Source organism: Trichomycterus rosablanca, chromosome 1 (genome assembly GCF_030014385.1).
Source record: "Trichomycterus rosablanca isolate fTriRos1 chromosome 1, fTriRos1.hap1, whole genome shotgun sequence".
In the NCBI taxonomy this organism is placed as follows: Eukaryota; Metazoa; Chordata; class Actinopteri; order Siluriformes; family Trichomycteridae; genus Trichomycterus; species Trichomycterus rosablanca.
Window position 1 is genome coordinate 4,053,900 of NC_085988.1, and position 23,909 is coordinate 4,077,808.

The 23,909-nt window shown below is 40.5% G+C and overlaps 1 protein-coding gene and 1 pseudogene across 1 annotated transcript; both read right to left on the minus strand.

Moving 5' to 3' along the window:
* Window positions 1–23,909, minus strand: part of LOC134316941 (zinc finger protein 850-like) — a 1,214,164-nt pseudogene that overhangs the window by 523,069 nt on the left and 667,186 nt on the right.
* On the minus strand, window positions 7,285–22,529 carry LOC134317010 (protein NLRC3-like). Its single transcript, XM_062997648.1, has 6 exons — window positions 22,479–22,529; window positions 20,606–22,393; window positions 14,649–14,822; window positions 13,999–14,172; window positions 11,573–11,746; window positions 7,285–7,471 (listed from the first exon to the last, which is right to left on the minus strand). The coding sequence occupies exons 1-6, from the start codon at window positions 22,493–22,495 to the stop codon at window positions 7,462–7,464; spliced, it is 2,337 nt and encodes a 778-aa protein (XP_062853718.1). The 5' UTR covers window positions 22,496–22,529; the 3' UTR covers window positions 7,285–7,461.

Sequence of the window (23,909 nt, forward strand, 5' to 3'; positions counted from 1 at the left end):
TTCTCACCATGTTGTTAACACTCACTTCAACAATCAAGAGCAAACCAAACTAATGTCTGAGCTTTAAATAAAACTCCAGTGTTCTCTAACAATGGTCTAATCATTACAGCTGATGTGGTGACCTGATTTTAATTTTAGACATTTTAAGTAGTAATAAATGTGGGGGTGTCCTAACTTTTTCCTCACAATAAATTTCATTTTTGTTCATTACATTTTTACAGCTTGTGTTTAAAAGTATTTTTTTTTTCAGTTTTATTTGTTTAATGATATAATCTCCATCTCTCAGTACTGTTCAAATGAAGCTCAAATGTTCATTTGTTTAAATATATTCAAAAAGACAAAAGTTCTCATGGGGTGTCCTAACTTTTTCACATGACTGTACATCTGGTATTGAATGCTAAAGTAATAAGAGTTGATATTGAATATGTGCTAACAGAAGCTTGCAGATGTTTCTACTGAACTGCAGTGATGTGAGAACAGTGTGCAGCAGCACTGCATTGATGATTGAACACAGATGAAGGTTTCCAGTCTGGATGCTTAATAAGCAGTAAGGAGGAAATGATGTGGAAACGTTTCTAAATGGGACTTTTTGTTCTGTTTCTCCTGTACAGCCGGTCCCACGGTGAAGCCGTCCGTGTCTCTGCTCCCTCCCTCCTCTCTGCAGCTGTCTGAGGGATCGGCCTCGCTGCTCTGCCTGCTGTCTGATTACTCTCCACAGGGGGCGCTGGTGAGCTGGACGGTGGACGGCACAGTGCTGAAGGACGGGGTGGTGACCGGAGCAGAAGAACTGAAAGGGGGCAGTTGGAGGCGTGGCAGCACCCTGACCCTCAGCAAAGCACAGTGGGAAAAGGGGGAGGAGTTTGGCTGTAAGGTCTCTCACGGTGGCGTCGATCATCCCGTCGTATTCAGAAAGAACCAGTGTGAAGGCTAGCAGCTCCCAGATAGAACTGAACATGGAGACACTTCCACATGCTTCTACAATGGAGTTTCAGTTCTACACAATGCTGCATTTCTGTCTTTCCTCTGTTCAGTGTCCTGTTGCTCTTCCTGTAGTTTTGCTGTGCTGAAATAAAGCTTGATTTTGGACATTGTCTGGTCTTTTCTTCTAGTTCATCATCATGATGAGTGTTAGGAGAGAAGATCTTTAGCTGGAGATTCAGTGCTGTGTGTTGTGCTTCAGTGAGTTTGGATGAAGGAAGTTGAACATCTGGTGAAAGTGCTGCTCTATTCTGGGAGAAAGCAGATCACTCAGCCGTCTTCATGCAAATCTCACTTTCACCCCCATGTTCTCTCACTTTAGCTTCTACTCATTATAATTAGCTGATTTTGGTTGGTTGTTGGGGGGCTGGTTTCACTTTTTAAAATTAATGCTGCACCCCTTTAGAAATGTGAATAAACACTTCTTGCTGTAACACTGAGAAATCATGAAGAAATGAAGCATTGAAGGTCATCACACATACACACGTTCTTTTATTCACCTTCAGGAGGAAAGATCAGACCTCAGAGTAAATACATGTGAATAAGGAGAACATCAGTAGCACCAACACTAGATATTTTCTCCAACCCAGAAGTTAAAGATCAGAGGTGATTCCACTCTCAAACAGTAATATGAAGGTTTTGTGAAGGAGTTATTTCAAATTGTTCCTTTCAACACCAACCATGTCCACATATTTATGCTCCTTCATTCATTACTGCACTTCTGTCTGAGGTGTGAAGAACATTTGAAGATCCTTTAAAATTACATCTATCAAAAGTCTTCAATCTTTAGTCATTTTTGTCTGTGGTTTTATTAGAATGATAATCTCTGAATGTGTCTCTCATAGATGTAATACTGCCACCTTGTGGTCATAGATCTGTCAGCTGAAACACATAAAAGATTTATATGAAGAAAAACAAAAAACATACTACATGACCAAAAGTATATGAACACCTGATCAAGATTATGCAGGATATTGTATTTTAAAATCACAGTCATCAATATAGAGATGGAATAACAGTCTCCACTCTTCTGGAAAGGTTTTCCACAAAAGCAACAAATCAACAAGATCTGATTTATTTCATAAAGGTTTAGTGTGGTTAAACATTGTCAGAAGTATGTAGACACCTCCACATACATTTGTTGGACATCAATTCTGAAGATTCAGGCATTAACTCGAAATGTCTCCCACACACCCATCACAGCAGAGATGTTCACAAGTTACAAAATACAGTCAAGTCACAAGTCAATATAACACAGACAAAACATATATAGTAAATGTGTGTTTTTAATGTGAACATATATATTAGTTGTTTATTTTTATGCTACACCGGTTGTCATTGTTTCAGATCCATCAGACAAGTTAAAATAATCTGATGGATCTGTATCAAATATTTCAGTTTTAAGGACTGAACATCTGGAGGTAGCAATGAGGTGATGGTGGGTGCAGCTCCTGTGCTGGGATGCTTCACTAGTAGGTGATTCTGGCTAAAGTTCTGATGATGAAACTCATGTTTAAGTGAACTTGTATTTGATATCAATTTTAACAAAGCAAAACTTTCATATTCATGTATATTTCACTTCATCTCAGTTCAGCAAGGAACCACAACTGTTGTCTGAAGAACCACAACTGCTGGCTGAGGAACCACGACTGCTGGTTGTAGAACCACGACTGCTGGTTGTAGAACCACAACTGCTGGCTGTAAAGCCACAACTGCTGGTTGTAGAGCCACAACTACTGGCTGAGAAACCACAACTGCTGACTGTAGAGCCACAACTGCTCGGTGAGGAACCACAACTGCTGGCTGTGGAACCACAACTGCTGGTTGTAAAGCCACAACTGCTGGGTGAGGAACCACTACTGCTGGCTGTGGAACCACAACTGCTGGTTGTAAAGCCACAACTGCTGGCTGAAAAACCACAACTGCTGGCTTTAGAGCCACAACTGCTGGTTGAAAAACCACAATTGTTGGCTGAGGAACCACAACTGCTGACTTTAGAGCCACAATTGATGGCTGTAAAGCCACAACTGCTGGTTGTAGAACCACAACTACTGGCTTTAGAGCCACAACTGCTAGCTGAGAAACCACAACATCTGGCTATAAAGCCACAACTGTTGGCTGAGGAACCACAACTGCTGGCTGAGAAACCACAAGTGCTGGCTGTGAAACCACAACTGCTGGCTGTAGAGCCACAACTGCTGGCTGAAGAACCACAACTGCTGGCTTTAGTGCCACAACTGCTGGCTGAGGAACCACAACTGCTGGCATAGGAACCACAACTGCGAGCTGAAGAACCACAACTGCTGGCTGAGAAACCACAACATCTGGCTGTAAAGCCACAACTGCTGTCTGAGGAACCACAACTGCTGTCTGAGGAACCACAACTGCTGGCTGAGGAACCACAACTGCTGGCTATGGAGCCACAACTGCTGGCTGAGGAACCACAACTGCTGTCTGAGGAACCACAACTGCTGGCTGTAGAGCCACAACTGCTGGCTGAGGAGCCACAACTGCTGGCTATGGAGCCACAACTGCTGGCTGAGGAACCACAACTGCTGTCTGAGGAGCCACAACTGCTGGCTATGGAGCCACAACTGCTGGCTGAGGAACCACAACTGCTGGCTGAGGAACTACAACATCTGGCTGTAAAGCCACAACTGCTGGCTGAGGAACCACAACTGCTGGCTGAAGAACCACAACTGCTGTCTGAAAAACCACAACTGCTGGCTGTAGAACCACAACTTCTGGTTGAAGAACCACAACTGTTGGCTGAGGAACCACAACTGCTGGTTGTAGAGCCACAACTGCTTGTCAGACCATCGGAACAGAACCACAGGAAGCTCCAGCACATCGTACACTGTGTTGTAAATGACAGTAGATGAGAGGAGACTAGCAGACCAGCACCAGCGCATCATGGTACATCACTGCTAATGTATTATAGCATCGCTTTAATACTCTAAATGTTTAAATACAGTCAGTGATTGTGAACATTAAACACTGGCTAATATGAGTGTATTATTTTTGTAGTGTCACACATCAGCTCTACATCAACTTCTGCTGCTCAGATATCCTCACCAGTGCAGTCCAACAACCACAGAAGATCCCTGTCCATGGTATTAAAGAGATCATCTTGAGGAGACCCCCCAGATCTTCAGTCACGTTGACTGTAGTCTGTTTCATTTAAACAACAATAAACTTGAATTCTAGACATTTCACTGATGTTTTTGTTCTTTCTTAAACATGTTTAACACGGTTAAAGTATTAGTTCACATTTCTATTAGTAATGAAGTGAAGCCACTGTTCTGGATCAGGCTCAGATTAAGTCCAGCTCTTACTGCCACAGTGGTGAGGACCAGAGTATTACCATGTTTGTTGGCTTATATGAAAGCTGCTCACATCACTGACATCATATTTAATTACATGTCAGGAAATTCTTCATTTAAAGATGAATGAGTGATGATCGAGCTCTGGTTTAATCTGCTCTTTATTTACTTCATTCACTCATCAATAGATGAAAGTGAATCTTTCACTCCAAAAGTCCTAAAAGCAGACATAACAAGTTACAAAAACTCATTTCAGGGAGGTACCCCCGGACCCAGACCTCGACCCCCAGGATATGGGTGATAACAGAACTTTTAGGAGCTGCTAACTGAGCTATTAAGCTAACTGTTCACATCACAAACACATTAATGTTCACTATGTAGTGCACTAGACAGTGTGAAAGGTAGATTTCAGTTCCTTACTTAGTGCACTAGATAGTGTACTAGATAATAGACTTATTTTCCTTACATAATGATTTAGGTAGCGTATTAGTTAACAGATTTAGGTTCCCTACATAGTGCACTAGATAGTATTTTAGATATGAATTTATGTTCCCTATGTAGTGCACTAGATGGTGTATTAGATAACGCATTCATGTTCACTACATAGTGCACTAGAAAGTATAACGAGATGATGATTTGTGTTCCTTACATAGTGCATTAGATAGTGTATTACAAAATACATTATCTAGTGCACTATGTAGGGAACATAATTAATTATGTAATTAATTATGTTCCCTACATAGTGCACTAAATTGTCTAATATACTTTCTAGTGCACTAGACGTCTGTAAAAGCAACACTTCTGGACAGTTAAGTGCTTCAACACTAGTACACATGTGATGTATATTAAGGATGTTTGCATGCGTTTCTCATCAGCTGGTCTAGTGGAACTGTTTCATCTCTTTCTGGCTGGGGTCTCTGTGCTTCTCGGCCTAACAGAGGGGGGTGAAGCTTCAGCAGCACCCTGGTCAGAAGAGGTAATAAGGGTCGGTGGGGTAATCGATGGCCTCCCATCTATTGTCTCATCCATGTCAGCAGAACATTTCTAGGATGCTGCTGTTGCTTCACTACTCTCTGTTCTCACCCCAGTAGGGGGGCACTCGAGTTCCTACAAGATTCATAAACACAGAACAAGGAAATTAACGTGTAGTAATAAAATCTTCACTGATATTTTACTGAAGATTATTTTGTAGTTCTGCTTCAGGTTCTCCCACTTTTTTACATGAATGGGGGTCACCGCCCCCTGCACACTGTTCTCCAACACAAAGGTTCTACAACATGATGAACATAACGGTTATTACAGTATAGATCATGCACTGCTTCAAAACATGTCCTCATTAAAAGTTGTTCATGCTTTGAATACTAAATCACGTCTATATAGAACCTTTGTAATGAACAGTAATTAACAGTCTGTATAAGATGTAACAGATTTTGTTCTCATTCAAACCAACAGTTACTCAAATCCTCAAACAGCTGCATTTCTGTTTCCAGTGAAGAGGGTCTGGTTGGTCACCCTTCACCAGATAAGCTTTTTGGTGTCTTCATCAGATCCTTTAATATCAATCTTTAGTTTTAAAAGGGATGATAAAATTATAACATAATTATAATAATAATGTTTAGCCTGAACAACCCCAAAGCCACATATATTCCTTCCTAAGGAGAGTTTAACCTTTCACTAACATTACAGACAAATTGTGGTGAATCCATCAACTGTATCTAAGTAAATGTAAACCTATATTCAGACATGTGTAAGTAAATCTACCAGCACCAACGTTAATTCTGCATATTTAACCTCGCAGATGTTTAACATTTGTGTTATTGTGAAACAAACATTTCTTAAGTATTTGCTTGGCTAGTTAGCTAGCTAACACATTATCATCAGCTAGCATTCACTGCTAGCGTTAAAAACTCACAGGTTACGTAAATAACAACTTTAATATCAGACAAAATTAATTCTGTAGTTCTCCACAAAGTTACTAATAATGTTATTCAGGGTTGTACACAATCATAACATTTATCAAGAAAACATTTTAACAAGAAAACAAAATAAAAAATATTTTTTTTATCTGGTTACAGACATCAAGTCTGACATGATTAAAACTTGGATACTCGTGTCTCTGTATATTCATTTATTAGGATTCATTGTCAGAATTTAATGTAAAATATTCACACATTATTCTGACTTGTTGGGACGAACAGCTGTACAGTTCAGCACTAGAAGCTTTAAAACGACTCTCTGGAATCGACTTACGAACTTTTTAGAGCGTAACAGAATCGACTAATGAAGGAATCGACTCCTGGTCTTTTTCAGGCGTTTGATATTTGAATCAATTCATTTAGGGATCAATTCGACTCTAAAGCTTTTCGATGTGGAAGATCAACATCTGCAGTGTTAAACCTTCTCACTTAAAATAACTAATTTGTGATAAACTACTCTGCTTTACCAGAGGATTAAAAATATAATGCATAATTAAATCAAATGTAATAATTTAGTTAATTAATTATAAACTTATTACCTCAGTTTATTTACATTTTTACTTCAGGATGTAGAAGGAATGGAAGGTGAGGTATTTATTTTTAACTAGATAAAATTAATTCCTGTCAGATGATTTTTGATCAAACTGAATATTTAGCACAAATGGCTAACTGTAATGGATTATTGTTCTCTAGAATTCAGCTCATCAGGAACATTTCCAACACAAAACGTGTCCATACATTTGTGCTTCACACTTTACACAACATACAAACAACAGATGCTGATGTAATAAAGTTTTATTGTTTTATACACATTAATATACACCAGGATTCAATACAAATCAATAATTAATCATGATTTCATGTATATAACTGTACACATGATTAAAATCAGAATGTGGTTTAATAATATCAGATGAATCTGTGACTGATGTGAGTGAATTAGATGTTGAATGTACAGGACGAGCGCTGTGTCTCCAGAGTCTGATCATCATAACAATCTATTCAGCATCATAAACACTTTCTTCTTGTGATTAAAACATCTGTACAGGATGTGAATGAGAAAATGAAACTGTGCAGGATTCAGACATCATGACATGACTGGGAAACTGTAGAAAAGGTTTTAATCACATCTGTAAATCAACTCTATGGTCAGAAATAATCTCTGCTTTTAATCTTCGAGTTTATCACCAAAACCTGAAAATAAAAAAAAGAATAAATTAATAACAGTCGTGTGTTCTCATATTTAATGATGGAAACATGATGGAACGGTTGATCTGTAGTTCATCACCTCACATGTTCTCTCTTCTTCTCACTGTCATGTTAGAAAACAAAACATTTTTGATGCTTTTGTGTATTGTGTTTGTTTAGCTAAATGTTATTGACTGTGCTAAGAATCATGTTTATATTTGTTAAGATATGAATGTTTCTGTTTATTATTTTTTATATTAAAATGTAAATAATTTACCAATTATCAATATAATAGTATACATATAATATTACAATTTAAATCTGAGCAGAGCACAGATATCTTGCAACTGTTACGGGTTGGCAATAAGTCGATAAAGGTTTTTTAGGAACAACAATAAAGGTTTTTTAGCAAACACCACACCACGGACACAGATGTAAGTTTTAACGGGACTTTAAGACAAAGAAACCAAAATAGGAGGAGCAACATGGAAAGGGGCAGCAAAGGAACCAGGGGGCTGGGATGGAGGCAGGTGGAACCGGTGGGAACACTGGAGTGGAGTAAGGTGGTGAGGAACTGGAGATCCTTTAGAGGGGAAAGACTGCGTCCAAGAACAAGAAGAAGCAGGATGTCAAAAAAATAAAATATAAAAGGGGGAGGTTGGTGAGCAGGAAAATTAGGATAAAACCCAGTAGAGCTGAGCACTGTTAGCAGTAACATCTAGATGATCTAGTGAAGACTTGAGAGATACCAGGGGTTTTTAAATGCTGGGTGATGAGATTGAAAACAGGTGTGCCTGACTATCAATGGAGGAAATCTCCTTTCCTGGTGGTCCGTCATTTGACAATTACATCTATGTGCAGGGGTTGGCTTGGAGGTGGCTATGGAGTGCAAAATGGGAACTCCTCAAGCTGCTTGGGGGCTATTCCAGGATTCAGGATCATAGCTTTGATGCTGATGGTCTCTGCTTGGTCTAGGACCTCAAGATTTGTGATCCTGTCCTGCCATTTAATGGCCAGGATTGAATGCAAGCTCCATATGTGAAAGTGCTCCAGCAGTTTAAGGTGTCTTCTGTACAAGGTTTAAGTCTCACATCCATAGAGGAGGCTGGTGAAAACAACTGATTAGTATATGTTGAGTTTGATCAACTGCCAGATGTTGTGTTGATTCAGCACACACTCGCAGTCTGCCCAGGGCTTGGCTTGCAAATCCTGTCATTGATCTATCATTTGAAATGACACTGCCCAGGTACATACATTTCTCCACAGTCTTCAGCTCTGTTCCCTCTAAGGCAGTGGTGGGCAAACTACGGCCCGCGGGCCACATGCGGCCCGTTAGGCTGTTTAATCCGGCCCGCTGAGTATTTACAAAACTGTCCTAAAACCGCATTAATTTAAATCTTTTTCCTGCACTAAACTTGCGTTTTAATTGATTCCACTAGATGGCGCACGCCAGGCGGTTATGTTATGAAATATATAATGTGTCTCACACCGTCATAGGAACGTGGATTCTGCTGTTTACCATTTATTATTTTTATTCTTTATAATAATAATGAACCAGAACCATGTTTTAGGCAAACCAACATCCATAAAGAACATCATGTAATCATGTAACCATAGTGCAACAACATTTTTACATAATTCGAACCTAGGGCGGAAAAACATGAGCCACGCGCTCTGCTCACTGCGCTACTCAAACAGCGGTGTAATGAACAGGCTGTTATGCTGATATCCCTGCGCACACATGGCGTTACTGAGACTAAACGTGAACACTAAGAATAATAACCAAACGCTTTCTAATTCCCACGGTAGCAGCAGTTTCCTTCTGTTTCATACAGATCGCCCCGTCTCTGTCTCATCTGCTGCATTTCTCTACCATTGATAAAAAATACGGAATAAAGTGCGTCCCATATCAATTCAATACGGAACGCAGCCTTTAGTTTCCAAATAAGGAAGGATTCCGTATTTTACGGGACGGTTGGCAACCCTACTATCACCCCAGCATGATCAAACCACTTGACTGGTTTAAAATGTTACACATAAACCATTAACTTATGTTGAAAGTGCTGCTTTAAAGGCTGAATTGGTTTTGTTTAGACGGCGATACACCAAGTGGAAACAAAGATAAAAATAATTTTAAAAAAAATCACATTCACGCATGTGTAAATGTGCACATAAAAGGATGAGTCTGGTGTTTCATTTATATTCAAAAATTCATCCTTTAATCACGAAAATAAAGGTTTAAATGTGAACTTATATTAGTTCCAAACCCCCGCACCCACCCGGCCCGTCTGTCAATTTTTAAAACCCAGTGTGGCCCTTGAGCCGAAAAGTTTGCCCACCCCTGCTCTAAGGAGATGGACGGGCGGCAGGCTGTTAAGTCTCTTGAGGAAGGGCTGGGCATCCATTCTTGCATTTCAGGCCTGCAACACATTTCAAAAATGGCTTTTGGACTTGTTGCTGATAACATTTCAATCATTCATTACACATTTGTTGATAAACTGGAGATCCTCTGATCATATCTGCTCATCAGAGACTCTCAGCCTTTCCTGGATGCTGCTTTTGTACCAAACCATGATTACAATCAATCACCTGTTTGAAATCACATCATTATTTAGTTTTTTCACCTCATTACTAGCCCTAAATTTCCTCTGTTCCAACTTTTTTGGGAATGTGTTGCAGGCCTGATATGCAGGAATAGATGTTTACTAATAAATGAAATGAAGTTGAATAGATAAAACATGAAATATCTCAGGTTCATCCTGTCTGAAATCAAATTAAAGTCAAAATCTTGTATTTTCCATGCTGTCCCAACTTTTTCAGATTTTGGGTTGTTTGTTTTGTTTATTAGGATTTTAACGTCATGTTTTACACATTGGTTACATTCATGACAGTTCCAACTGTGTTATATCCAACACAGTCTTAGACAATTTTGTATCTCCAGTTTACCTCACTTACACGTCTTTGGACTCTGGATGGAAACCAGAGCACCCGGAGTAAACCCACGTGGACACAGGGAGAACATGCAAAATCCACTGAGAAATAACCTGGATCCTCTGGGGATCGAACACAGGACCTTCTTGCTGCGAGGCGACAGTGCTACCCTCTTAGCCACCGTGCCGCCCCATTTGGGGTTGTAGAACATAGACTAGAATGAAGTTCTATGGTAAGATAAGATATTTATGTACAGTTGTTTGGCAGTTAGCCCTTAATGTTGGTTTACAGGTCTTATCTGGACTGAGTTCATTATCAATTATCAATTATCAATTGTTAATCAATTATTATCCAGTAGACCCTTGGCAAATTTTACTGTTTCTGAAGGGCTGTTCTTAAGTCAAAATGTTTGTTAGTTAAACCTATTTCCCCCATAAGAAATAATGTAAATATGGTTAATCTGTGACAGACACCCCCCTCCCCCCCTTTATCCTAACCTTTCTAATGTCTTAAATGGTCGTTTTTGTTATAAATACAAGAATATTTTTACTTCAATCTTAAATGATAACAATACACAGTAGTACTGCACATAAACACACATCACATATCAGTACAGTACGTGCTGTATTATGGTGTATGCTGTACCATACACCATAATACATTTCCTTTTTATATAAAATGCATCTACTAGAAAAAACAATAACTCTCATTTCTCTATTATTTCCTTTCCTAATTTCAATAGTGTTGTATTTTGTAGGTGTAACTCAACAAATAGTAATAGATTCATTTTCTCACCACTGTGCTTTTTCTGCGTCTTCTTTGAGGCCATTTTAATATTGAAGTTTACAAAATATAAAGAAAAAACAGTGTCCGCTCACTGTATATATAGAGAGAGACGGTCAGAGTCAACTTGTTCGTGATGTCACGTGTTTAGTGAATTTCAGTTCATTATCTGAAATGTATTTGTACATTAAGTTGAAAAAGATCGTTCATAACCCAAAATGTACGTATGGTCAACGATTTGTAAGTCAAGGGTCCACTGTAATTTCATTTCATTTCTTATAAATGTTATAAATTCAGTGTTTATGTTACAAAGTTCTAATCAGTACAGAGAGGATTTAACCCAGAAACTAGAAACTATCTCAAACAGGTGAGTAGTGAATAGTTCTTACTCACCTCAGAACCTCCAGTCTGAATCGGTCATCACGCCTTAGATCAGAGAGGAGTGTCATATCAGATTTTGTTAGATTATTTCCAGACAGATGAAGTTCTCTCAGGTGTGAGGGGTTTGATCTCAGAGCCGAAGCCAGAACAGAACAACCTTCATCTGATACACCACAATAATTTAACCTGCAAAGAGAACAATGATCAGATCCTCACTGTTTATAATCAGAATTGTTACTATATTCAACCATCAAATCAAACTCAAGAATTACACAAAATACTGTGATTTACAAAAAATATACCTGGACGGCACCGTTGTGTATTGTATCAAGCCTACCTAAACGTCAGGGGTGTATGAATAAAAACTTAATAGTGACTGTGTGAAGCTCTATAGCAGAATGTTCAAACCTTTTAAAAAAAAAATATATACTTGAACTATAGTTCACCTTTAATCGTGAACTAATATCAACAGTAAAAAAAAATTACTGATTTTTACTAACCAATTAAGGCTTTACTTAAAAAATGAAGCTACAGCATCTTTTAATCCATAAGAGTGCAGGTATGTCTGACATATTTTGTTTACACATAATTGATATGTTGTGCTAGTTAGCTAATAAAGCATTAGTACACATTGGCGATTACTAGACATGCATTTCCTAAAATGAGGTGCAAACATGGTTATACCCTGTTCCAAATTATGCAGTTAGAATTGTGCTTCTCTCTCCAAGTGGGCACATGGTTCATGTTTCTGGGATTTATGCTCGTTCACCTGCTGAACAAAGAACAGCAGCAGTTTTTATTGGTGACTGTTTTTACAGGTGATTGGTCAACTGTCAACTGTGACAGTTGAATGTACTGATAGTAAAAGTGATCTGGATGATTTGCTGGATTTTTCCTTGATGATGAAGATGAAGATCATGAGCAGCCATTACTGAATTACTGTACCAGACTGGTTCCTCCTCTCTGACTCCATTACTGAATTACTGTACCAGACTGGTTCCTCCTCTCTGACTTCATTACTGAATGACGGTACCAGACTGGTTCCTCCTCTCTGACTCCATTACTGAATTACTGTACCAGACTGGCTCCTCCTCTCTGTCTCCATTACTGAATTAATGTACCAGACTGGTTCCTCCTCTCTGACTCCATTACTGAATTAATGTACCAGACTGGTTCCTCCTCTCTGTCTCCATTACTGAATGACTGTACCAGACTGGTTCCTCCTCTCTGACTCCATTACTGAATGACTGTACCAGACTGGTTCCTCCTCTCTGTCTCCATTACTGAATTACTGTACCAGACTGGTTCCTCCTCTCTGTCTCCATTACTGAATGACTGTACCAGACTGGTTCCTCCTCTCTGACTCCATTACTGAATTACTGTACCAGACTGGTTCCTCCTCTCTGTCTCCATTACTGAATTACTGTACCAGACTGGTTCCTCCTCTCTGTCGCCATTACTGAATTAATGTACCAGACTGGTTCCTCCTCTCTGTCTCCATTACTGAATTAATGTACAAGACTGGTTCCTCCTCTCTGTCTCCATTACTGAATGACTGTACCAGACTGGTTCCTCCTCTCTGTCTCCATTACTGAATTACTGTACCAGACTGGTTCCTCCTCTCTGTCTCCATTACTGAATGACTGTACCAGACTGGTTCCTCCTCTCTGACTCCATTACTGAATTACTGTACCAGACTGGTTCCTCCTCTCTGTCTCCATTACTGAATTACTGTACCAGACTGGTTCCTCCTCTCTGTCGCCATTACTGAATTAATGTACCAGACTGGTTCCTCCTCTCTGTCTCCATTACTGAATTAATGTACCTGACTGGTTCCTCCTCTCTGTCTCCATTACTGAATGACTGTACCAGACTGGTTCCTCCTCTCTGTCTCCATTACTGAATTACTGTACCAGACTGGTTCCTCCTCTCTGTCTCCATTACTGAATTACTGTACCAGACTGGTTCCTCCTCTCTGACTTCATGATGAAAACTTTAATAGATTCATTTAGGTTTTATTATTGTTCTTTATGTTTTCACCAGGCAGTGAGGGGGTCAGCTAATAGTGTTATATTTATATTAATGGTTAGTTTTGTCTAATAATAATATTATTATTATTATTATTATTAATAATATTATTATTATTAATAATAATCAATAATTATGAGTGACTGTTACACAGTGTTACTGCTTGTTGATTGAGCATTATAATCTGTAGAGAAACAGTATCTCACTTCTGTATATGCTGAAGGTAAATGATGGAAGTGACAATAAACTAAACTAAACTAAAAACTAAATTATAACAGATCATTTTCACTCTTTATTTAGTAAAGACACAACTTCCATTTAAACCTAAATCCTCTGTTTCAGTCTCACTATTAGAGAAGATGAGTTAGTGAGGAGCAGCTCATGTGTGATTCTCAGAGAGATGATCTTACCCCAGTATCTCCAGTTTACAGTGAGGATTCTCCAGTCCAGCAGAGAGACACTTCACTCCTGAGTCTCCTAGTTTATTATCAGACAGATGAAGTTCTCTCAGGTGTGAGGGGTTTGATCTCAGAGCTGAAGCCAGAGCAGAACAACCTTCATCTGATACACCACAATTATACAACCTGCAGAGAGAACAATGATCCACTCTTCATTCTCTCAGTTCTAGAGGAACTTCATCATCTACAGAGTCACTACAGTCTACAATCAGTGTGGATGAATCTCTGTGAAACAGTAAAATCAACAAAGTACAAATAAAATAAGAAGATGTGGCTGATCTCAGGTCTCTGGTTTCTTTTAGATCTTTCACCCTCATTATTAGGTATAAAATGGTAATTATGAGGGCGTGGTTGTGTTTTGGTGCTGCTTTATTTATAGGGTTCTGATTATTTGGTTGGATATAAACCACATTTTTCTTTTTGTGTTAATTTGCTGGTTTTATCAGAATTGAAGGTTTCTGTGCTGACATGGTGGATCACAAAAACAGTGATGTAAAATTCTGAAGGTTTCAGGTAGAAAAAGAGTGGCTAGAGCTAAAGCTTCAACAGAGCTTTGTTAGTGAGGAGCAGCTCATGTGTGATTCTCAGAGAGATGATCTTACCTCAGTATCTCCAGTTTACAGTGAGGATTCTCCAGTACAGCAGAGAGACGCTTCACTCCTGAATCTCCTAGTTTATTATCAGACAGATGAAGTTCTCTCAGACTGGAGGATTCTGAGCTGAGCACTGAGGCCAGAGCTTCATAACTTTTATCTTTTAGTTCACACAAACCAAGCCTGAAAAAAACATGATAGTTGATCCACTAACACTAGTGCAGGCAATTTATTGATCTAATAACTAAATCTGGTAGATTGAAACTGTTATAAATATAGTAACTAAGGTACCAACTTTCTACTAAATTCTACTAAAATACTAAAAAATCTTCATTTTATATGTTCTATAAGTGCACCATTGTGAAAACTACATTTACTTATGATTGAGATGATTGTTGTAAAACACATTTTTGAAATGCTTGCTTTTTAAATCCACTATATATTGTTGCTCATACTCAATACTTTAGTACACATGAGAATTGTAATAAAAGCATCATGTAATGCAAACGTTTACCATAATAACTTATGTTATAGAATAAAGCCTAGAGCTGATAAAAAAGTCTAATAAAAAATATATATGTTATTTTTACCAGAATAAAGAACACAATGAAGAATTCTCGACATGTTTAGGTATATTTGACTTAATCTGTAAAAGTTTTAAACTCTATACACATGCAGATCCATAATAAAAATAAAATAAAATAACATACTGGGTATAAACCAGCACATCATACAAGACAGAAGATACAAAACACAACGTAACAAAAGTTACTGTTAGGGTGCCTGCAGCATCTGGTGAATGTACCTTCAGTTCCCAGCGTCGCAGGCGTTACAGAACGCCAAACAGCCTTGCCTTTAATAGGAGACCAGCTAATTAGTGTGAACGACCTGCTGCGTTCTGCCTATTTAAGTGAGCGTCGCCTGACTTTGTCTTTTGTTTCCATTGTATGGTTGCACAGGTCGCTCCCTTTTTTTAGGGAAAGTCTGGTTACTCCGGGCACTACTAGGGTGTTTGGGTGTGTAGGTTGAAAGGCCGAGGTAAATTAGGGTTTTGGTTTTCCTGTTAGGGGAAGCTGGTGCGACTTCGTGCAGTCCTCGAGCTGCGGTTTCTTTCGGTATTTGTAGCAGCCACTGTCTGCATGGTTAGCAGAAGGCTAGCGGTAGCCTAGCAGCCGTTCAAGCAGCACCTTATAGCTTGAAGCCTCAAACAGGTTCATCTCTGCCGGTTTGGCTCACAGGGTTAAGCAATTGCTTTTACCACCCATGCAGCTCCGGTTCGAATCCGCTCATTTGTAATAATATTATTTTTTGTTCTCTCTCTACAGATCGGCTCTTTTCCAGCAGCAGCGGAAGCCAAGCTGGTGACAATGCTGATTCGGCTTTTTACCGAAACTGTTTTTGCGATCCCGGATTAGTATCAGTGGATCCGTTTCCCTCTGCGCCCTTTATAGTGCAAGGTTATCTCTTTGTACTTGCTACCAGGTAGCACAGTTTTTTTTTAATTTTTTTCCACTTTTGTATTTTTCTCTTTTTCAGTTGCCAGAGGCGCCAGAGGCATCATTCAGGCTTTTCCTGAATTGTATTTTGTTCTCCTTCTTTTATGTTTTGATTTATATTATTTATTGTTTAATTAAAAATATATTTTATCTGCATCTTTGGGTCCCAAGCCTCTCTTTATAACAGAAAGGTGAAAACATAAATGGACCCAGCGGAAAGTCCCACATCTCTGATGTTTTACATCACCGGGAGGTAGCCTTAGGGAGGCACAAGCTGGCGCTCACCAAACTGGTGCAACATGTGACTGACATCGCCCAGCTGTTACCAACGCTGGGTGCCAGTTCAGACAGCCAGACCCAGCCTCTTATTCACCCAGTAACGTCAACAGGAGTAGAGACCCCCAATCCACCCCGAACGTTTTTCGGGGGAGGCAAAAAAATGCAGGGGATTCATCCTGCAATGCTCCCTCACATTTGAGCTGCAGCCCTCCCGTTTTCCCTCAGAGCGCTCAAAAGTCACGTTCATTATATCCCTCCTCTCCGGCAAAGCCCTAGAGTGGGCCACGGCCCTATGGGAGCAGAACACCCCCGAGAGTGCACCTTCAGGGAGGCGCTGAAGGACACTTTCTTCCACCCAATGGGAGGGAGGTGGGGCCGCGGTTGCTCAAGCTGTCCCAAGGGAGGCGCTCAGTCGCTGATTACGTGATTGAGTTTCGCACTCTAGTGGCCAAATGTGGCTGGGATGAGGGGGCGCTACCTGCTATCTTCCATCGCGAGCTGGGAGAGAAAATTAAAGATTCCCACCTCACTCAAGGCCTTTTACCTCCTGGCCACCTCTATCAACACCAGACTCCGACAACGGGCTCGAGAGCGAGGGTCTCATCCACCCTTTGTTTGACCTCAGCGCCGAACCCATGCAACTGGGAGTGACCCAGGGGGCCACACCACCATCTTCTGACTCCCCCTTGAGGGCCAGGGCTCAGTTAAACAAATAGGCCACTCTCGAGGGTGAGCCGATCCACCATCCCTGACCATGATCTGTCCCTTGGTGCAGTGCTACTTTGGGCCTCGGGTCTGTGTCGATTCAGGTGCAGTGGAAAGCTTTATTGATCGCCGCCTGGTACACAGGTTGGCGATTGAGCTCCAGCCATTACGGATTCCCATTGCAGTTTACGCTGTGGATGACCGAGCGGTAGCCGGGAGTCCCATCACTCACCAGACGCGTCCTCTCACAATGCGTCTGGAAAACCATGAGGAGCGGATCACCTTTTTGGTGACCCAGGTCCCACAGCTCTGGTTCTGGGACACTCATGGCTTAAAAAGCACAATCCCCAAATTGATTGTGTAACTGGATCAATCTTTGCCTGGGGAACAAGGTGTCAGGACACATGCTTGCTGCCAGCTAGTATGTCATCGACGCTGCAATCGCCTGGTGCGATAGCCCTTGATCTGCCCCCCCCCGACCCTTTGATTGCGCAATAAATCTGCTTCCTGGTACTTCTCCTCCTAGGTATCGGTATCCGCTGCCGCTGATGGCCACGGCTTTTGAATTTTTACGAAGCTTGATCTACACAGCGTGTATAACCTGATCCGGATCAGGCGGGGGGATGAATGCGTTCATTATGCCCATGGGACACTACGAATATCTAGTGATGGGTTAATGAATGCCCCGCGGTCTTCCAACGCTTTATCAATAAGGCCTTGCAAAAGGCCCCTGATAGATACGTCTATGTTTATCTTTTTAGCCGATCCATCGAAGAACATGTGAGGCACGTCCGCCAGGTTCTCCAGCTTTTTCTCGACCATCATCTGTTTGTCAAGATGGAGAAGTCTGTTTTCCAAGCCCCATCAATTTCGTTTATGGGGTTCATTGTTTCCCAGAGTGCTTTCCGAATGGATCTGGCTAAAATCAAGTCTGTGGAGGATTGGCCAACTCCTTGTTCCAAGATTCCAAGTGCAAAGATTTCTGGGCTTTACAAATTTTTTTAGCCGATTCATACGGGACTTTAGCACGGTCGCCGCTCCCTTAACAGTCCTTACTGGAAAGGGTCCGTTCAAATGGACGGTGCACCCAACAAGCCTTTAACAGGCTTAAGGCTCTCCTTACCATTGCTCCCGTGTTGCAGTTGCCCATACTTTCATTGTGGAAGTGGATGCGTCTGATGTCGGGGTTGGGGCAGTACTGTCCCAGAGAGTGGGCCCAGAAAAGAAGCTCCACCCCTGCGCCTTCTCAGTACCAGGGTGTGTCATGGTATGGAGATGTGTCAGTACCAGGGTCTGTCATGGTATGGGGGTGTATCAGTACCAGGGTCTGTCATGGTATGAGGGTGTGTCAGTACCAGGGTCTGTCATGGTATGATGTGTTAGTAAATGTGTGGAGGATTTTGATGCCGTACTGTTGTATATCTTAAGATGTGTTTATCACTTGGTCTCCTCGGTGCCAAAACCTCTTTTAAGTGGTGAAAAGGAACAGCAACATTACAAAGTGGTAAACGCTTTTGTAACCCGATTTCCCTGCTGTTCCATAATGAATTTAATTGTTATATCGGCACTGGCCAGTAGGAACTGATAATGAGATAGAGAGTCGGGGAAAAAGGGATAAAAGAAGAACACTGGACCAGAAGAGAAAGAAAACAAAGCGGTCTGTTTCATGTTGTTTGGTAGATTTGAACTGAGAAAAAGCTGATTTCATGCTAAATACGGATTTGTATTTTTCATGGCTTTGGAGATCTTAACCCCATGCTCATAAGAACTGGGTGGATTATTGCTGGACTTATGCAAAATATTGCAAAGGAGCTGTATGAAAGAAAAGTTCATTGGATTTCAGGATTTCCAATGTATTAAGCCCATCTGCATCAATATTGGTATCTCTACCTTATCAACAAAAGGACTAAGTGGTGAGATCGATCCAAGTGTCACGGTGGGGCTAAGGACTAAACAAAGACAAGACAAAGGGGGCGGACACACACGCAGAGATGTAGGGCAAGATATTTATTAATGAACTAAACAAGGGAATGACAAGAGTATGGAACATGAACTAGGTACACGGACTGGGAACACAGACTGGGAACACGGACTGGGAATATAAACTAGGGATACAGACTAAACATAGGTTAGGAACATAGGCTAAACATAAGCTAGGAACACTGGCTAAACACAGGCTAGGAACACTGGCTAAACACAGGCTAGGAACACTGGCTAAACACAGGCTAGGAACACTGGCTAAACACAGGCTAGGAACACTGGCTAAACACAGGCTAGGAACACTGGCTAAACACAGGCTAGGAACACAAACTAAACATAAGCTAGGAACACTGGCTAAACGCAGGCTAGGAACACTGGCTAAACACAGGCTAGGAACACTGGCTAAACACAGGCTAGGAACACTGGCTAAACACAGGCTAGGAACACTGGCTAAACACAGGCTAGGAACACTGGCTAAACACAGGCTAGGAACACTGGCTAAACACAGGCTAGGAACACTGGCTAAACATAAGCTAGGAACACTGGCTAAACGCAGGCTAGGAACACTGGCTAAACACAGGCTAGGAACACTGGCTAAACACAGGCTAGGAACACTGGCTAAACACAGGCTAGGAACACTGGCTAAACACAGGCTAGGAACACTGGCTAAACACAGGCTAGGAACACTGGCTAAACACAGGCTAGGAACACTGGCTAAACACAGGCTAGGAACACAAACTAAACATAAGCTAGGGACATTGGCTAAACACAGGCTAGGAACACTGGCTAAACGCAGGCTAGGAACACTGGCTAAACACAGGCTAGGAACACTGGCTAAACACAGGCTAGGAACACAAACTAGGAACTGACTACAAACAAGTGCCAGAAACATAGAGCAAACCAGAGTCAAAAGAAACCAAAGTAATCACCTAGGAAGTCCAACACAAACAAGTCAAAAATAACCACCATAAACCAAAATAACCCCTGCCAGCCTGTTCCTCAGCTCTCCTTTTTAAACTGGTCCCTGATTAGGAACAGCTGGGGCTGATTGCTCAGGCGGACCAATCAGGAGTGAGGCATGGCAGGAGTGAGTGTGCTCACGGAGAAGAGGGGCGTGGCACATATGAGCACACCAAGGCTAGCAGTGTGACACCAAGTCATTTTGTCACATCAATGGACATTTTGTAAAGGAGTATAGTGTATGTATATTTAAACTGTGGTAAAAAGTTTTGTGTTTTATGTGCGGTTTATATTGTTTGTTTTTGGTACATGACTACAATACACACATTGCTGATATTTTCTTTTGTTGAGAATGATTACATCGTAGCATGGCATATGACAGGCCAGTTGGACCCTGATTTACTAATAGTGATGGTATAAGGTTGAACATCAAAACTGTTACACTGTACTACCCAAGCTTTTTCAAATTTGGGGTTATATAATAATCATCTATGAATACTATAACATCAGAATTACAGTCTAACAGGAATCTTCAGTATTACTCACCGAGCTGCTCTGGATGCTGCAACCACCGGCATCAGTTTCAGAAAAACTTCATCTGGTGAGCTGTACTGGTTGGTATAACGTATTAGGTAAAACACATCCAGGTCATCTGCTGATGTCAGTAACATGAAGACCAGAGCTGACCACTGAGAATCAGAGAGTTTAGTTTGTTTTAGTTCTCCAGATTTCATGTATTGTTGGATCTCTTGAACTAGTGAATGATCATCCAGTTCATTCAGACAGTGGAACAGATTAATGGATGTCTCTGTTGAGGGATTCTCACTGATCTTTTCCTTAATGTACTGAACTGTTTTTTGTTTGTTGTGAAAGTCACTTCCTGTTTGTGTCACTAAGCTTTGTAAGATATTCTGATTGGACTTCAGTGAGAGACCCAGAAGAAAGCGAAGAAAAAAATCTAGATGTCCATTCTTACTCTGTAATGCCTGATCTACAGCACTCTTGTGTAGATCTGAGATTTGTTTTCTCTTCAGCATTCTCAGTTTTGAGGACAGACTCTGTTGAAGAACATTTGTCTCTTCATTCATGAAGGTCAGGTGCTTATATAGAGCTGCGAGATGTTCCTGAATGCTGAGATGAACAAAGCAGTACACTTTACTCTGGTGAAGTCCAAACTCCTCTCTGAAGATCTGTGTACACACACCTGAGTACACTGAGGCTTCCTGAACATCAATGCCACACTCCATCAGATCTTCTTCATAGAAGATCAGGTTTCCTTTGATCAGATGCTCAAAAGCCAGTTTTCCCAGTTTGAGGATCATTTCTCCTTCCTCCTGATTCTTCATGTACTTTTTTCTGATGACGTTGGTCTGAATGATGAGGAAGTGAGTGTACATTTGAGTCAGAGTTTTGGGGATCTTTCCACTCTCTGCTTCACCAAACATCCTCTCTAGAACTGTGGCTGTAATCCAGCAGAAGACCGGAATGTGACACATGATGTAGAGGCTTCTTAATGACTTCAGGTGTGAGATGATTCTACTGACAAGACTCTGATCACTGATCCTCTTCCTGAAGTACTCCTCCTTCTGTGGATCAGTGAATCCTCGTACCTCCGTCACTCGATCGATACACTCAGAGGGGATCTGATCAGCTGCTGCTGGACGGGAGGTGATCCAGATCAGAGCAGAAGGAAGCAGATTCCCTTTGATGAGGTTCATCAGCAGCTCATGAACTGATGCTGATTCATTTACATCACTCAATCTCACTGAGTTCTGGAGATCTAGAGGTAAACGACACTCATCCAACCCATCAAAAATAAACAGAACTTTGTACAAGCTGGAAATGTCAGTTTCTTTTATTTCCTGAAAATAGAAATGAAGGAGATCCATCAGACTCAGTTTGTGGTCCTTCATTAAATTTAGCTCTCTGAAAGGAAGTGGAAATATGAGGTGGACGTCCTGATTCTCTTTCCCTTCAGCCCAATCCAGAATGAACTTCTGTACAGAGACGGTTTTTCCAATGCCAGCGACACCCTTAGTCAGGACAGTCCTGATAGGTTCATCTTGGTCTGATAAAGGTTCAAAGATGTTGTTACATTTGATGGGCATGTGCTCTGTTGCTGCTCTCCTGGATGCTGCCTCGATCTGCCTCACCTCATGTTCATTATTGACTTTTCCACTTTCTCCCTCTGTGATATAGAGCTCGGTGTAGATCTCATTCAGAAGTGTTGGGTTTCCCTGCTTTGTGATCACTTCATTTACACACTGAAACTTCTTTATCAGATTTAATTTGAGCTTCTTCTGGACTTCAGGTCCAGCAGATGTGGAGTCAGACCTGTGATTATAGTAAGAACAATAAATGTAGACACAATTCATGTATAGAAGAACACTACCTTATTATCACATCACTGTGATTTTACCCTGCATGTCTGATCATTTTCTGTTGTATTGTAGCTCTCGCCCACTTCTGGAAACTGTGAACACACCAAAATAACTGGTGGTTTTACTCTCGGAACTTAAAGAGATGCTACAACATTTACATTTTCAGCATTTAGCAGATGCTTTTATCCAAAGCGACTTACAGTATATTGACTAAGCAATTGAGGGTTAAGGGCCTTGCTCAAGGGCCCAACAGGGGCAACCTGACAGTGGTGGGGCTAGAACCAGCGAGTTATTGATTACTAGTCCAGTACCTTAAGGATACACCTGCCCTTTTAACTTAAAATTTTCTAAGCGTAATTTGTATGTAATATGTCCAAAATACCAAAAAAAAAGTAAATTAATAAACAGATCAGCCATGAATAACAAATTGTCCCTAGTGAACAAATGTACTTAAATGTATTTATCTTAGTATACTATTAATAAACTAGCAAATGTTTGTACTTATTTCAAATTATATTAAAAATATATGAATGTCATACTTTATTCAATTAAATTTAATTTGAACTAAAATGATAGTATGATAAAAGTTTACTTGCAATCATTTAATAAAACTTCTCAAATGCTTGGTTTTGAATAGATGTTTAGTATATTTTTGCAAAGTATGTTAAACATCTGCTGTAGGAATTCACTTAAATCACCTCACATTTTACTTAAGTGTATTTTTTAGTTTTAAAGGCTTTAAGAATCTAAAAAAACTGGATTATTTATTTAGTATGTTTTGGGTTTTTTTGTTTCTTTTTCATTATGTTTAAAATAATTGTTTTATTTTATTACTAGTTTTAATGTAGTAAAATAACTAAGTTTAATTATTTAATTTGTTGATGTTAAAAATGGTAAAAAGCTGGTTTTAAACTTTTATCTTTTTGGAATAAATGATGCAGTTGCTATAAAAACAGCAGAGTGAAGTTGTGAGTCAAGGTTCGTGTTTGATTACAAAGTAGTGATGGGTCAGCCGTGAACGATCCGTCTCTAAGAGATTGGGAGCCGATTCAAGTTTTTTTCCGTTTTCTTTTCTGTTAAAGCCGCACGTGATTGGTCAAGAGGTGTGGTGGCGTTTGTGTGTTTACACTGAGCAGGAGGGGCAGGGTTACAGACACACACACACACACACACACAAACAGTGAGCACACAAACAGGAGGGAGAGAGAGCGAGAGAACTTGATGAAGTTTTACAGAGCGCTTCACATAGCCAGACATTACACGCTGGAAAGGTGAGGAAAATGAGTGAGAGGAAGCAGTAAAGTTTGGACACGAGGAACCCCTTTTACAGAGAAGTTCAGACCCACTGAGCTGGTGGGAGACCAAGTGTTCAGTCTACCCACATCTTATATATATATATATATAAAAAGTTGATTTATTTCAGTAATTCCATTCAAAAAGTGAAACTTGTATATTATATTCATTCATTA